General features: G+C 41.7%; 2 protein-coding genes across 2 annotated transcripts; one reads left to right on the top strand and one right to left on the bottom strand.

The window, feature by feature from the left end:
- Positions 1 to 202: 202 nt before the first annotated feature.
- hgh1 (HGH1 cochaperone) lies at positions 203 to 7,431 on the top strand. Its single transcript, XM_076300965.1, has 7 exons — positions 203 to 413; positions 1,720 to 2,316; positions 3,451 to 3,551; positions 3,734 to 3,832; positions 5,594 to 5,685; positions 5,919 to 6,041; positions 7,012 to 7,431. Exons 2-7 carry the CDS (start codon positions 1,775 to 1,777, stop codon positions 7,204 to 7,206), a joined length of 1,152 nt encoding a protein of 383 aa, XP_076157080.1. The 5' UTR covers positions 203 to 413; positions 1,720 to 1,774; the 3' UTR covers positions 7,207 to 7,431.
- Positions 7,432 to 7,477: 46 nt separating this feature from the next.
- LOC143140789 (testis-specific serine/threonine-protein kinase 5-like) lies at positions 7,478 to 11,868 on the bottom strand. Its single transcript, XM_076301884.1, has 8 exons — positions 11,668 to 11,868; positions 11,413 to 11,520; positions 10,712 to 10,914; positions 10,060 to 10,115; positions 9,741 to 9,873; positions 9,330 to 9,445; positions 8,123 to 8,305; positions 7,478 to 7,938 (listed from the first exon to the last, which is right to left on the bottom strand). The coding sequence occupies exons 1-8, from the start codon at positions 11,866 to 11,868 to the stop codon at positions 7,478 to 7,480; spliced, it is 1,461 nt and encodes a 486-aa protein (XP_076157999.1).
- Positions 11,869 to 12,216: the final 348 nt, after the last annotated feature.

Raw genomic sequence — 12,216 nt, 5'->3', positions numbered from 1 at the left:
TTCGTGAGGCGTAAAATAAAGAATCTCTTACAACTTTAGCGCGCAGGAAGTGTCATTACACAAATAACCAATCGTAGATGAGATATGACAACCATGTCCAATGAACTACCACGCTGTGGAACCACCCATTTACTTTTCGTTCCCCGGTCGTATGAACTCTCTGTGCACACTTTTTTTCAGTACATATTCGCAACGATTTGTTCTAAGTCAACATTTCAGGGAGAATGCAGCAATACGCTGAACACACACATTCTCCTATTTTTTTATTTCAATCTGAAATCAGCAGAGACAACGCGGAAATTGTTCCAGTCAGTGTAATTCAATTGGTCAACACGCATGTCACTCCAAAAACACGGAACTGCGTAATGATACTTTTCGCATGCTCTCCACAGCGTGGATCGGAGGACAGCAAGGTAAGCAGCATGTTTTCAATTTTTGTTGACGTCTATATGGATATCTTTTGTGTTTAACAGAGTATAAAGTAATATAAGCTTTTGTAATTACTTTTTTGTGATTATCATTATTATGCTTCAGAAATAGAGGAGGATCTAGCTAGCATGTCCCAGTCTACTCAGCTGATGGGAGCTAGCTAACTTGGTGTTTAGAGAAAGTGGGAGAGCATTATGTCCAGTATTCCTATGCACCTACTTCATGACCCTGTATGATATCTGTACTATGTTCCCAAACATGGATAATGTAAGGCGCCTGGGTTGATATCAGCCTGGATGTCTCTTGACTCTGCCACTGTCACTGTCTGATCATCTATCCTTTGCCATGATCTGTTATGTACTTAACCCTCTTGTTGTGTTGCTCCATGACTTTGTTAGCACAGGGAATATGAACACACAAACCCAATTTGGAATCATTATCATAACAGTTGGGTGTTTTATTTAACTTTAAAACACCAATGTGTATTCCCAGTCAAAATAACCAGCCTTGAATGAATGAAATGAATGGGTGAGAAAATGGACAGTGTATAAAATTGAGTCCAGGCACATACCATACCTGTTGATCAGATTAACTGTATGTGTGCTTCTGTAAACACACACACACACACACACACACTTTGCTTCTATGCCAGCCCCCCCTGGAACCTTTCCCCAATAGTATCTTACCCTTTCTGACTTGCATGAGCTCAGGTCAGTGAGGCCTGCAGGCCATAAATAGCAAATGGAAGTTCAAAACTGGTAATATCCAATAGAACTTAAGTTGATACAAAGGTCTATCACAACATTAGATGATATGTGTTACTATGGATTTATAACAAATTATAATGCAGCGGTCATTTTTGACCAGGAACACAAAACTAGTAAACATGAAACGGACACGGAGGGTGAAACTCTGGGTAATTGTCAAGTCAGAGACGCATATTCTGAAGTGCCTTGTGCTTCGTGTGTGCCTCTCCTGTACATCCCAAATAAACTCTGTATTATTGATTGTACTTCTTCTATGTGACTGGATCTCGTGTCTCACTCCATTTTTACCAACAGTGTTAACAGGAATTACACTTTATTTAATACAGTATTATGTTCTGTGTACATCAGCATTTTTTATTCTGTAAAAAGAAAAAAACATCACTTACACATTGAGTAGAATGTTTACTGCTGGGTCCCAGCAGTCTCACCTGAACTGTTGAATTGGCCCTGTCGCATCAAACTGATATTTCTTGTATCATAGCCTCATCAGAAAGTGTTTATATGTGATTGTTTTCCTTTGCAGAAGGAAATCTTGTGTGAAGTTGTGCCTTGAGAGAACTTGCCTAATTGTGGCCAAGATGCTGGATAACAGCGAGGCCAAGGAACTCCTGGGGTTTTTGACGTTGGAGATGAGAGCTGATGTTAAAAGTCAGGCTACCGAATATATCTTGGGTCTCACAGCAAACAGGGAAGGCTGCCGCTACCTCAGGACCAAACCAGACTTTCTCAAAGCGCTCCTCACATTAACAGTGGATAAGTCATTGGCCATAGCCAAGGACTGCTACCATGCTCTTGTCAACCTTTCAGCTGACGAGACACTGCATGAGCCATTGGTCAAAGAGGCAGATATTTTACCTACGCTTTTCCAAAACCTGCTTGATCCAGGATACATGCTCTCAGACCGTATCTGCACCATCCTCACCAACCTCTCCCGACACGAGAAGACGTGTAAACAGATGTTCCGGTTTCTGCAGGAGCAAGACATTGGCCTGGCCAAAATAGTGGAGATCTTCTGCACAGAGGGGTTCAACAAGTCGGCCTCTCTGCATTATCTGGGCCCCCTCCTGTCTAACCTGACTCAGCTGCCTGAAACCAGGCAGTTCATCCTGGACAAGGAAAGGTATGTTGACCTGAGACAGGGTGAAGTGGTGTCCTTCTTTGTTACATTCGGAGTTGATCGGAAGAGGTGTGACATCCTCTGAGCTCTGATAATACACTGCTGCTTGGAAGTTTGTGAACCTTACAGATAAGATCATTATATTCATAAAAATATCAAAATAACTTTAGTAAATCCGTATTTAAACCAATTTGTATGGCAGACATCTCAGATATTCCAGTTTTCCTCAGCTGGGCTGACTATGGGTCATGCATAATGATCATGACCCAAAGCATTTCAACAAGACAAGGAATGGCAGAGGAAAAACTAAATTGGTAAAGTTATAATCCAGACCTAAATTTGGTTCTATAAGGAAGAGTGGACAAAAATGGCCCAAAGCCGTTACGAGACAGTGATTTGTTGCTATAAGAGGATGCTTGATTGTAGTATTTTTCTTATTTGTTGAGTTTTGTTTTTGTTAAAGCAACACCCTGCAGTTCTTTTACCTTAACATAACCCATTCTGATGATATGTTGACTTATGATATGGAGAATGAAGTCACTGCCATTGCTAATGCGAACTCATAACATTTGATATTGCACTATGTAACATTGTTGATTGGGAATCGTGACCCGTTTAGTCGGTTTTTTAAAGGGGTACCATCTTGGCGTTAAATGGTGTTGAATATTGCCGCCAAGGGGTATAGATATCAATTCTTCCATCATGTTGCTTTAAATTAACCACTTTTGATGAATTATCAAATATATTATATTCTTTGAAGTGACCCATCCAGTTTCTCTGACCCGTTAGTCCTGGACTGTGAGCACCGAAAAGGCTTGAGCGCAAGTGACACCCGTCTTACATATTATGTTCTTTGTTTGTGTCCATTTGAAATGTTTGCATTACAAATTGAGGTTTTAAATGTACATGTTATAAGGTTCTTTTTGATATTGGTTACAATAATGAGCATAACCATTACGTTTACAAACCTTTCAAGCGGCACTAGTTTTGTATTACTCTGATGATTTAAAGTGGAATTGTTCTCAGCTCAAGTGACCCTTGAGGTATCGATGGTAGTACACATTTGATGAAGGCCTTATTAGTATGGATAATAAGCATATCAAGGCCTAATGGAAATGTCGGCTATGTTTGACTCAGATGTGTGGTCCAGAGGCTGCTTCCCTACACTCAGTATGAAGAATCAACAGTTCGTCGTGGTGGAGTCATAGGCACACTGAGAAACTGTTGCTTTGATTACAGTAAGATACATTTCTCCTTATCTCACTGTGCTTTTCTTAGAAGTAGCTTTGCTTAATGTGACTAACAGAGTTGATTAGCCTACTTATTTAGTTTAGGCCAATTGGATGTGTTCAAGTCTGTTCTTTGACTGTGGTTGATGTTGTTCACCATTATTCAAGTCCCTTCTGTTGGTTATCTACAGTACACCATGAGTGGTTACTCAGCGATGAAGTGGACATACTGCCCTTTCTGCTGCTGCCGTTGGCTGGGCCTGAAGAGCTGTCTGAGGAAGAGAACGAAGGTACAGCAACACGATGAGAGTATGATGGACTATGAAGACAATGCACTGATGAGAGAGATTGCATCAGATGCCAAGTAGCAGTATGTTAGCTTATATCAGAGGTCCTCAATAGGCGGACCTCGGTCCGGGTACGGACCCTGACGTGATCCTATCCGGACCCGGACCATAATTATTGAGATTTTCACTGAAGATTTCAAAGCTGCACTAAATGTTTTGTAGGCTATAACAATAAGAGCATTAACTTCAGTAGCTTCAGGAACCACCATCTCGCTCGCTGCTACTCAGCCAATCAAATCTGTGCATTCTGATAAAGTTGAGTCAGTGAGTGAAGTTAGGCCTAGGGCTACTAAGGTGAAGAGACTGATAGCCTAACAGGGAAAACGAAAGAGGAGAGGAGACGGGACGAGAAACAATCAGATGAATATGTAAGTTAGCAATAAGTAAGTTATTTCAAATCATGGATTGCTTAAAGAGGAGAAAATTAGAAAGCGAGAACAGAGCTTTTAATAACGCTGGACTGACTCTTATTACATGTTTATATTCTGAGACAGTAGCTATTATTAAAAACGCCAATTTGAAGCACCACTACTAGACAAAGCATATATTTTGAGCAAGCATAGGGTAGGCTAGACCTACCCATTCAACAGTGAACTGAGACCACAGAATATTTACGATTTGTGAGGACAATATGATATGATTGATCCACCACAATCTTAACTATCTATCTATCTATCTATACACACATGTTAAACATTATGAAGCTCTGGACCTTTGCTTGAGGAAATTTTCCGTAAATGGACCTCGCTGAAGTTATATTGAATACCCCTGACCTATATTTTATACCTACAGTATATACATATATACCGTTTGTTAAATCTGTTGGTTGGCTTTTGGAGCAAATATTATTGTTTTTCACCATCCACTGGTGGCACAAATGTTGACGAACACAAAAGAAAACCTTTCCTGCTAGTAACAATTTTCTGTTATAAAGCTAAATATGCTGTAAAAAAGTAAAAGGAATCGATTTCTGACTGATTTGTCTTGGACATTGTATCCCAACGGATTTCAGTTGAATAAGCTAATCAATGTTCTCAATGGCAGACGTGTTTTTAATACGAAAGTCTTGCTATTTCCACCTTGAATCATGAGGCAGTAATATGTACTGTAGGTGTGCAACAGACAGTTGGATGACAAATGTCAGGGAATACCGTTTTATGCGCAGTAGGGGGCAGTGTTTGTTTTTGTCATGGGAGGCAAATTGGAGTTCTAGTGGTAGGTGACTTTGAGTGTGTTTCACCACACTGAGTGTTACAAAACAAGACTCAAAATGGGAGTAATATCAGAATTTTTGCAGTTGAATGGAAAGAGTCGAGGACGTCATCAAGGCTGGAAGTCGTGAATTTGTGCCATGTCCAGCTTGGGACAGTGCTCAAAGGCTGCGGTCTTATAAACTAGTTTGAAATTCTTCATTCGTGTTGGGTTTTATGGCCGTGTGGAACATGCCTACAGTAACCACACTTTATAATTAGCAGCTTGAGTGTCTGGAGGGAAACCAATCTAATAAAGCGATGGTAGGTCTCACGGGGCCTCCTTAATACCAGTCCGCACTCAAAACTGTTGCAGGACTGGTTCAGACCCCCAGAAATGACGAATTATGAGGACTGATACACACACACACACACCACATATAAAGAGAGGGAGCAAACAGTAATGTCCAAAATCCTATCATTCACACAAACCATGACGTCTGTGTATCTGTAGGGTTGCCAATAGACTTGCAGTACCTGCCAGAGGACAAGAGGAGAGAAGAGGATCCAGACATTCGGAAGATGCTCGTCGAAACCCTGATGCTTGTGAGTTCACTCACTGCCATACATAATAAAAATCTAAAATTCTACAATTGGCAGCACACTTGCTGTCATTACATACAACATAAAAAACATCTCCCTCTGTTTATGTCAGTTCAATACCAAAGGCATCACCTTACATAACCCACTGACCTCATAAAAATATCTGAGGTTGTAGGTGTGTCTGCATGTCACACACTAAAATGCTGTGTTGTTTTTTTCTTCTTCTTTGGTTCCAGCTGACTGCAACAAAGGGAGGGAGGCAGATTCTTAAGAACAAGAACGTCTACCCAATCATGAGGGAGTACCACACATGGGAGAAGGAACCTCAAAATGAAGCAGCCATCGAGAAACTTATCCAGGTACAAATTAATCCATGTTTAAATGAACAGCCCCCCTCTGTAGGTAGTCAATTTCACCCATTCGCATTAAAACATAAAATTCAAATAAAGTTTTATGGATGGAGCAGCCCTATTCATTTCAACGCAATTTGCCGCTATTTTTTTTTGCACACTCCCAGTATCATTATCCCACCTCAATGAATCAAGGGAAACGCCTAGCCATGTGAGTTTTCATGTCAGCTGTTGTGCTTGGTGAGACACCAGGCAAATGAATTCCAGAAACACCATACACAGATTTACGGTCTCTGTTTAAAAAAAAAAGAAAGAACGAAGGAAAAAAAAAAAGCAAAACAAAAAAGAAATGGATGCTCTAAATTTGTGGAAAAAGTCTGGTCCTTTCCCTGTGGTATGGTGGCAGTCATGTAAGGGGGGGCGGGGGGCAAGGGGTGTGTGGAGGGGGAGAGCGACTCAGTGGAAAAGATGTGACAGTGTCCCACATTAAACTCTCGATCTTCTCCATAACATCTGGGAGATCCCTTTTGAACCATGGTCCAGCGGCAGAGCCTCACTCGACAAACCTCACCCAGCCGTTTAAATCGGGGCCATAAAACTGTAAATCTGCAAGCTCAAATTTGAATCTTAATATTTATCTAGGACTAATAGGATTTTTAATATGCTGAAATATTGTGAATAACAAGCCCATAACCTCCATTATATTACTGGAATACTTACTTACTTTTCCATGTTGCCGAGTTTTGTAATTTGGTCGTCTTGAAAGAAAAAGTTCCACTGCTTGCTATATATTGACTGGAATATCATCAAAGTACAGTGGCTTCATTATAAGCAATATACTGTAAGTTAATCCTCTGTCTCAAATCCTAAATTACATCCAATTAAATGTTGTATATTGTTTTTTCCCTTGAATCTGGATCAGCCAGAATTTTACCTTTGTGTGTCCTAGTGTAATGTTTGCTTATTTTTATTTTAATAGGTGCTTATTGGCGATGAACCAGAGAGTGGGATGGAGAACCTGATGGAGGTGGAGATCCCTGAAGACGTGGAGAAGAAATTCGAGGAACTGGATGCCAAGGAACAAGAGCAGATTGAAAAAGAGCAACAGGAACTCAAAGCAGAGGCAGAAAAGAACGAGCCCAAAAGCGAAGCTTCAGAAGGACCGCAGAGATGATCGAATTTATCCTAAATATTGCATCAAGAATCAGTTGTATGACAAAGTATGACAAACTATGATAACAGTTGTTTTGATGAACTGTGGAATATTCGTTTGTCTAAAGATGACACATCATGGACACTTTTAATGGTATGTAACGGCAGACCGGAAACCAGAGGTTAAGTAAAATAATGTATTTTCTAAATACAAACTGTCTTGTATCTGGAGTCCTCTCAATGTCTCTGCTCACTCTACAGTCACAAAGGCATGTCTGTTTCGAGGGCAGATCCTAGAATCCCGTAGTGGGGATTTTCATGGGAGTTCGGGGCGGCCTCGTGCTCTGGGGCAGCCTCTCTGAGGGCTTGTACAGCTGCTTGTGATTGCCAAGCTCGTGAGGAGGCATGTGGCCGGGCTTGCGGAAGTTGGGCAGGTTGTGGAAGGGCTTGGGCATCATGGGCGGCCGAGGCCGGGCGAAGAAGAGCTGGTTGGGGTTGCTGACCTGGTCCACTGTGGGCCTCTTTAGGAGACGGTAGGGGCTTTCCATGCTGGCCGCCGGCTCCTCTTTCCGGTCCTCTCTCTTCGGCAGGGTCCAACGGCTATCTGCGCTGCTGGCCCCCAGACGGCGGCCGCCCGGGACCCTAGGGGGCCCCTCGGCAAGGGTGGTGTTGCTCCGTGTGAAAGGCGTGGTCCCGGGGATCGGTGTGCCAGGTCCCGACTGACAAGTGCGGCCTGTCTTGGCCGTGGGAGACGCTAGGAAAGAAACACAATTTTCCATGCAGTTTGGCAGACTCAGGCAAAGCACTTGTCATCACGGTATTGTTTCTTGCCTCACATTACATGTGACAGGTCTGAAAGAGGGATATGAGGTGTCTAATGCAGCCTAGCACGCTATATTTTTTGGAGCGCTAGAGGAGAAAAAGCCCTAAGACCTCACCATTCCGGAACTTGTTCTCTGGAGTCTTGCTCCTGTCTGTGATGTCGCTCTTTGTTACACGCAGCTTGCACGGAAGGTCAGTTGTGGAAGGGGGAGACATCCACGGGTGCCGGCTGATCTGGTCAAGAGGCAGCCGGGCTGAGGGGTGCCACTGCAGCAGTCTCACGATCAGATCCTGACAGGCTGCAGAGAGGATGAGGTCAAAGATCTTAACCTTTGTTGTCATATTCAATATGTACTCAGGTGTACATGTGATGGTGATGTGCCGAGTTTGAATTTTCAAAAAAAAAAAAAAAAAAAGACAATGATGTACACAATCCACTACACAAACTTAAGGTCAATAAGGTCAATCATGAAGGTCAGCTGAGCGACCACAAACAGCAGTTAGTTATGCAATACACATCGCTTAAAACTTGTAATGTTGCATAACGACATACAACTGCGTGTGACAGGTGTTGGATGAGTTACACTCTCCTACTCCTTTGGTTTCAAAATGGGTCCAACTTTGATGCTCTAGTTTGAATATGAACATCTTGGGCAAATTCCGTGAAGCCACAAGTTGAAAATATTGACAAGGGTGAGGCCAGCAAAGAATGTATTGGCTCATAGAGTAGGCCTAGCATCAGGGTTTACAAAAAGAAAAGCTGCCGTTTCAATTTTAAAGCCAAACATTTGATGAATAACAGCAGCACAGCATAACAGCAGCATTCTACAATGTATCTGCCAATAGTGGAGTAGTGCTCTATATGCTCTCCTCCAAGGAAGAGATGGGTATCCTATTACTTATCCTACAGACCGTATATAGCATTGGGGAAAAGATACAACGCACCATGGCCCAGTAAAGACCCAGTGAAGGAATTAGGACTAAGAGGAGAAACAGGCTTAATGTGGTAATAATATGGTTGGAAGACGTTAAGACCTAATCAAACAGAAGGGAGACAACCACTGTCTCTGATGCCGAAGTAGATATTAGTAACAGTAGCGATCCCCATTTTCTCTTATGGCACAAAGCCACCAACAGCAAATCAGTTAATAAAACATCACATAGCAATGTGATATCATGTTAGCCTTATAATCTACTGTGCATATGGTTTGGTAGAATACTTCCTCAAACTCTAAAAAGCACTTCATTCATTTAAGTTCATTCACTTGCTTTGCACAGGTCTGTTTGATGACTAATGCTTAGGTGTCACATCAGTGAGGTTACCTGAGGAGACCGGTGTGTGGAAAGGCAACTCCTTCCTGAACAGCTGAACCAGTTTCCTGGGGTTCTTCTCTTGGTACGGTAGCTTCCCGGTTACCATTGCATACAGAATCACCCCTCTGAAGGTGAACACATTGGGGGCAAAAAAGAATGGGATGAAACCATACACTGGATCAAAACAATGTGCTTCAGAATATACAGATGAATGTAATTAATGACTAGTTAATACAATGTACTAATTAATTACAATGTCATGACAAGCTGTAGGTTAGAGTTCTTAACTCATAACAACTTTTAACAAATTACATTGAAGGTCTCTTAATCAAGTTGATCTAGAAACTGAGATTGAATCATTAAATGTTAATGGAGGAATTTGCATTCAGAGCCAGAGTGAAATTCAGCGAGTCCACTCACAAGCTCCACAGGTCAGCCATCTCTCCATTGTACTTTTGGGACATTAGAATCTCTGGAGCCGTGTAGGCCACAGAGCCACAGAATGTGCTCATCAACACCTTGTTGTCTCTGTAGCTGTTTGCAAAGCCAAAATCTGCCAAGACACATGGCAAACAGATGCAAGATCTGTATGTGTTTGCTGGCTCAGAGTAGTTAAGTCATTAAGTTTATTAAACATTTATTAACAGAGATACTACTGTACCAGACCCTCAACACTCAGCATCAAACCTCTTCCTGACAAATGCAAAGCATAGAACAAGATAATTAGATGTATATCAACCTGTCAGTTTGACAAAGCCTCCCTCATCCAGAAGTATATTTTCACATTTCAGATCTCTGCAGGGGATGAAAGAGATTTCAAAGTGTGTCTATTAAGATCAGGGTTGTGCAAAATTCAGAATTGAATTGTGAATGACTCCTAAATTACAATTTGAATTTGAATTGAGGTCAAAAACAGGATCTAGAACTACAAATTTGAATTAAAGGATATAGAATTGAAATTAAATGTGTAGTGTAGCATTTAATAATGAAGCTTTACAGTAATCCAAACCACATTTATATTGGGTAACTTGGGTAATGGGTAATAGTAAACAATTACGGTACATTTCCAAAGTAACCTTCCCAACACTGAATGTATGTGGGATTCAACACATTCTTTCTGTTGTCTGACTGTGGAATTTATTTGAATTGCCATGAATGTAATTCCACTTCCTGTAATTCAAATTCAAATTTTACTTCCTGTGGGGCAGAGCCAATTCAATTCAAATTCCATTTCAAGAACTGACAATTCTAAAATTCTGAATTTTGCACAAGCCTGATTAAAATTTGCACCATCACTAGTAAGATTCTAGTATCAATAGTAGGCTAATTTCTGTTAGACAAATAATGTCAGGATAGAGACGCCGTCATCATCCCAAAGCATGGGACGGTACCTGTGCACAATGTGGCTACTGTGGCAGTGCTTGACAGCGCTGACAATCTGCTGGAAGATGCCGCGTGCCTCCTCCTCCGACAGGCCGGGGGTGCCCTTGCTCTGGGACACGGCGTTGATGTGCTCCAGAAGGTCTCCGCGCAGGGCCAGCTCCAGCACCAGATACACTCGCTTCAGTGTGTGGAACATGTCATACAGCTGGATCTGAAAGGACACGGGGGGGGCAAGACTTGTGTGGAAATGGAATGCAGCTGGATGCAGACGGTGTTTACTGTTAAACCACAATGTGTACTGTATGACAGGGGTTGGATGCTGTGGTGTACGCTGTCAAGTTTTAGTTCAGATGAGAGAACAGCCGTATTCTCCCCCTGCGGAAACTACATCCAAGTCAGTGGTGATCATACCCACACATCTGTATAAACTGATGGAACAACTGGCTCAGATCAGGACAAGAATCAGCAGCTATCTGGTCCCACAACAGAGGGACAGCATGCAGTGACACAACACATGGCACGCAGCTGAGTTTTTGCTGACAGACACTTTTCATGTGGGAGAAAAGGAAAGTGGAATGGGTAGGCTACTGAAAACCCCCAAAGTCCTTTAAATCTTTAAAAGTGATTCATATGTGACAACTGTGGACGGAATAGCCACAAACAACATGATCATCAGCTACCAAGTCATGAGTGTCACTCAGTGACTTACCACACTGGGATGTTGGTATGTAGCATTCAATGCATGGATTTCTCTGTGAAGAAACTTTTGGGAGTACTCAGGCAGTGACTGATTTATGGAGATTATCTTGATAGCCACCTTGAAGAATAATTAAATAAATGTTTGTCATCTTACAGATAGGGCCTAACATATAAGCATTACTTTTAACCTTGAGAGTAAACAAATAAATATCATCATGAAAGCATGAAAAATAATACTGTAGTACACCAGTCTCATGTGCTTTACCATGTTGTGGTTTTTGCTCCTGAGGTCATTGGAAAGCTTATAGTTTTGACAAATCTTGCTTGGAGTTGCATATCCCAAGTAAACTTTGGAGAAGGCACCCGTCCCGATTCTCTTTGAGGAAAGAAGATAACCATTCTTTCTGCACTCGTAGGCTTTCTCCTGCAAGGACGGTTTTGTTTCCCTCACCTTTGAACTCCGCATATCTAAATTATTCCGCACATCACTGCTTAATATTTACGCATAGCAGGCCTATATACTGTATAGGTCAATGTATTTTTCCTTTACATCTAATGTAGCCTAAATCATTAATCAAAGTTTTAAACGATGTAATGTTAAAGCTGGTCTCCACAGAATCAACAAGCGATTTTAGAATGTAGGCCCTTGATTTCGTGACGTACGGTTCTGTTGGGCGTTCATAATCAGAACCTGATCAAGGAGTAGAATGGAACAGTATAAAACGCGGCATGGAAAATAACTTTGCTTGCAAAATTTCTTTCGATTAGGCCTTAAAAATCAAATAGCAGGTTATGGTCATGACAGTTTAGTATA

Source organism: Alosa pseudoharengus, unplaced genomic scaffold (assembly GCF_046254945.1).
Source record: "Alosa pseudoharengus isolate Yale_2024_CS ecotype anadromous, Long Island Sound unplaced genomic scaffold, YU_APseudo_1.1 YU_APseudo_1.1_scf_23, whole genome shotgun sequence".
Lineage (NCBI taxonomy): Eukaryota > Metazoa > Chordata > Actinopteri > Clupeiformes > Clupeidae > Alosa > Alosa pseudoharengus.
The sequence above is the reverse complement of the archived record's forward strand: the minus strand, read 5'-3'. Positions and strand labels throughout refer to the sequence as shown.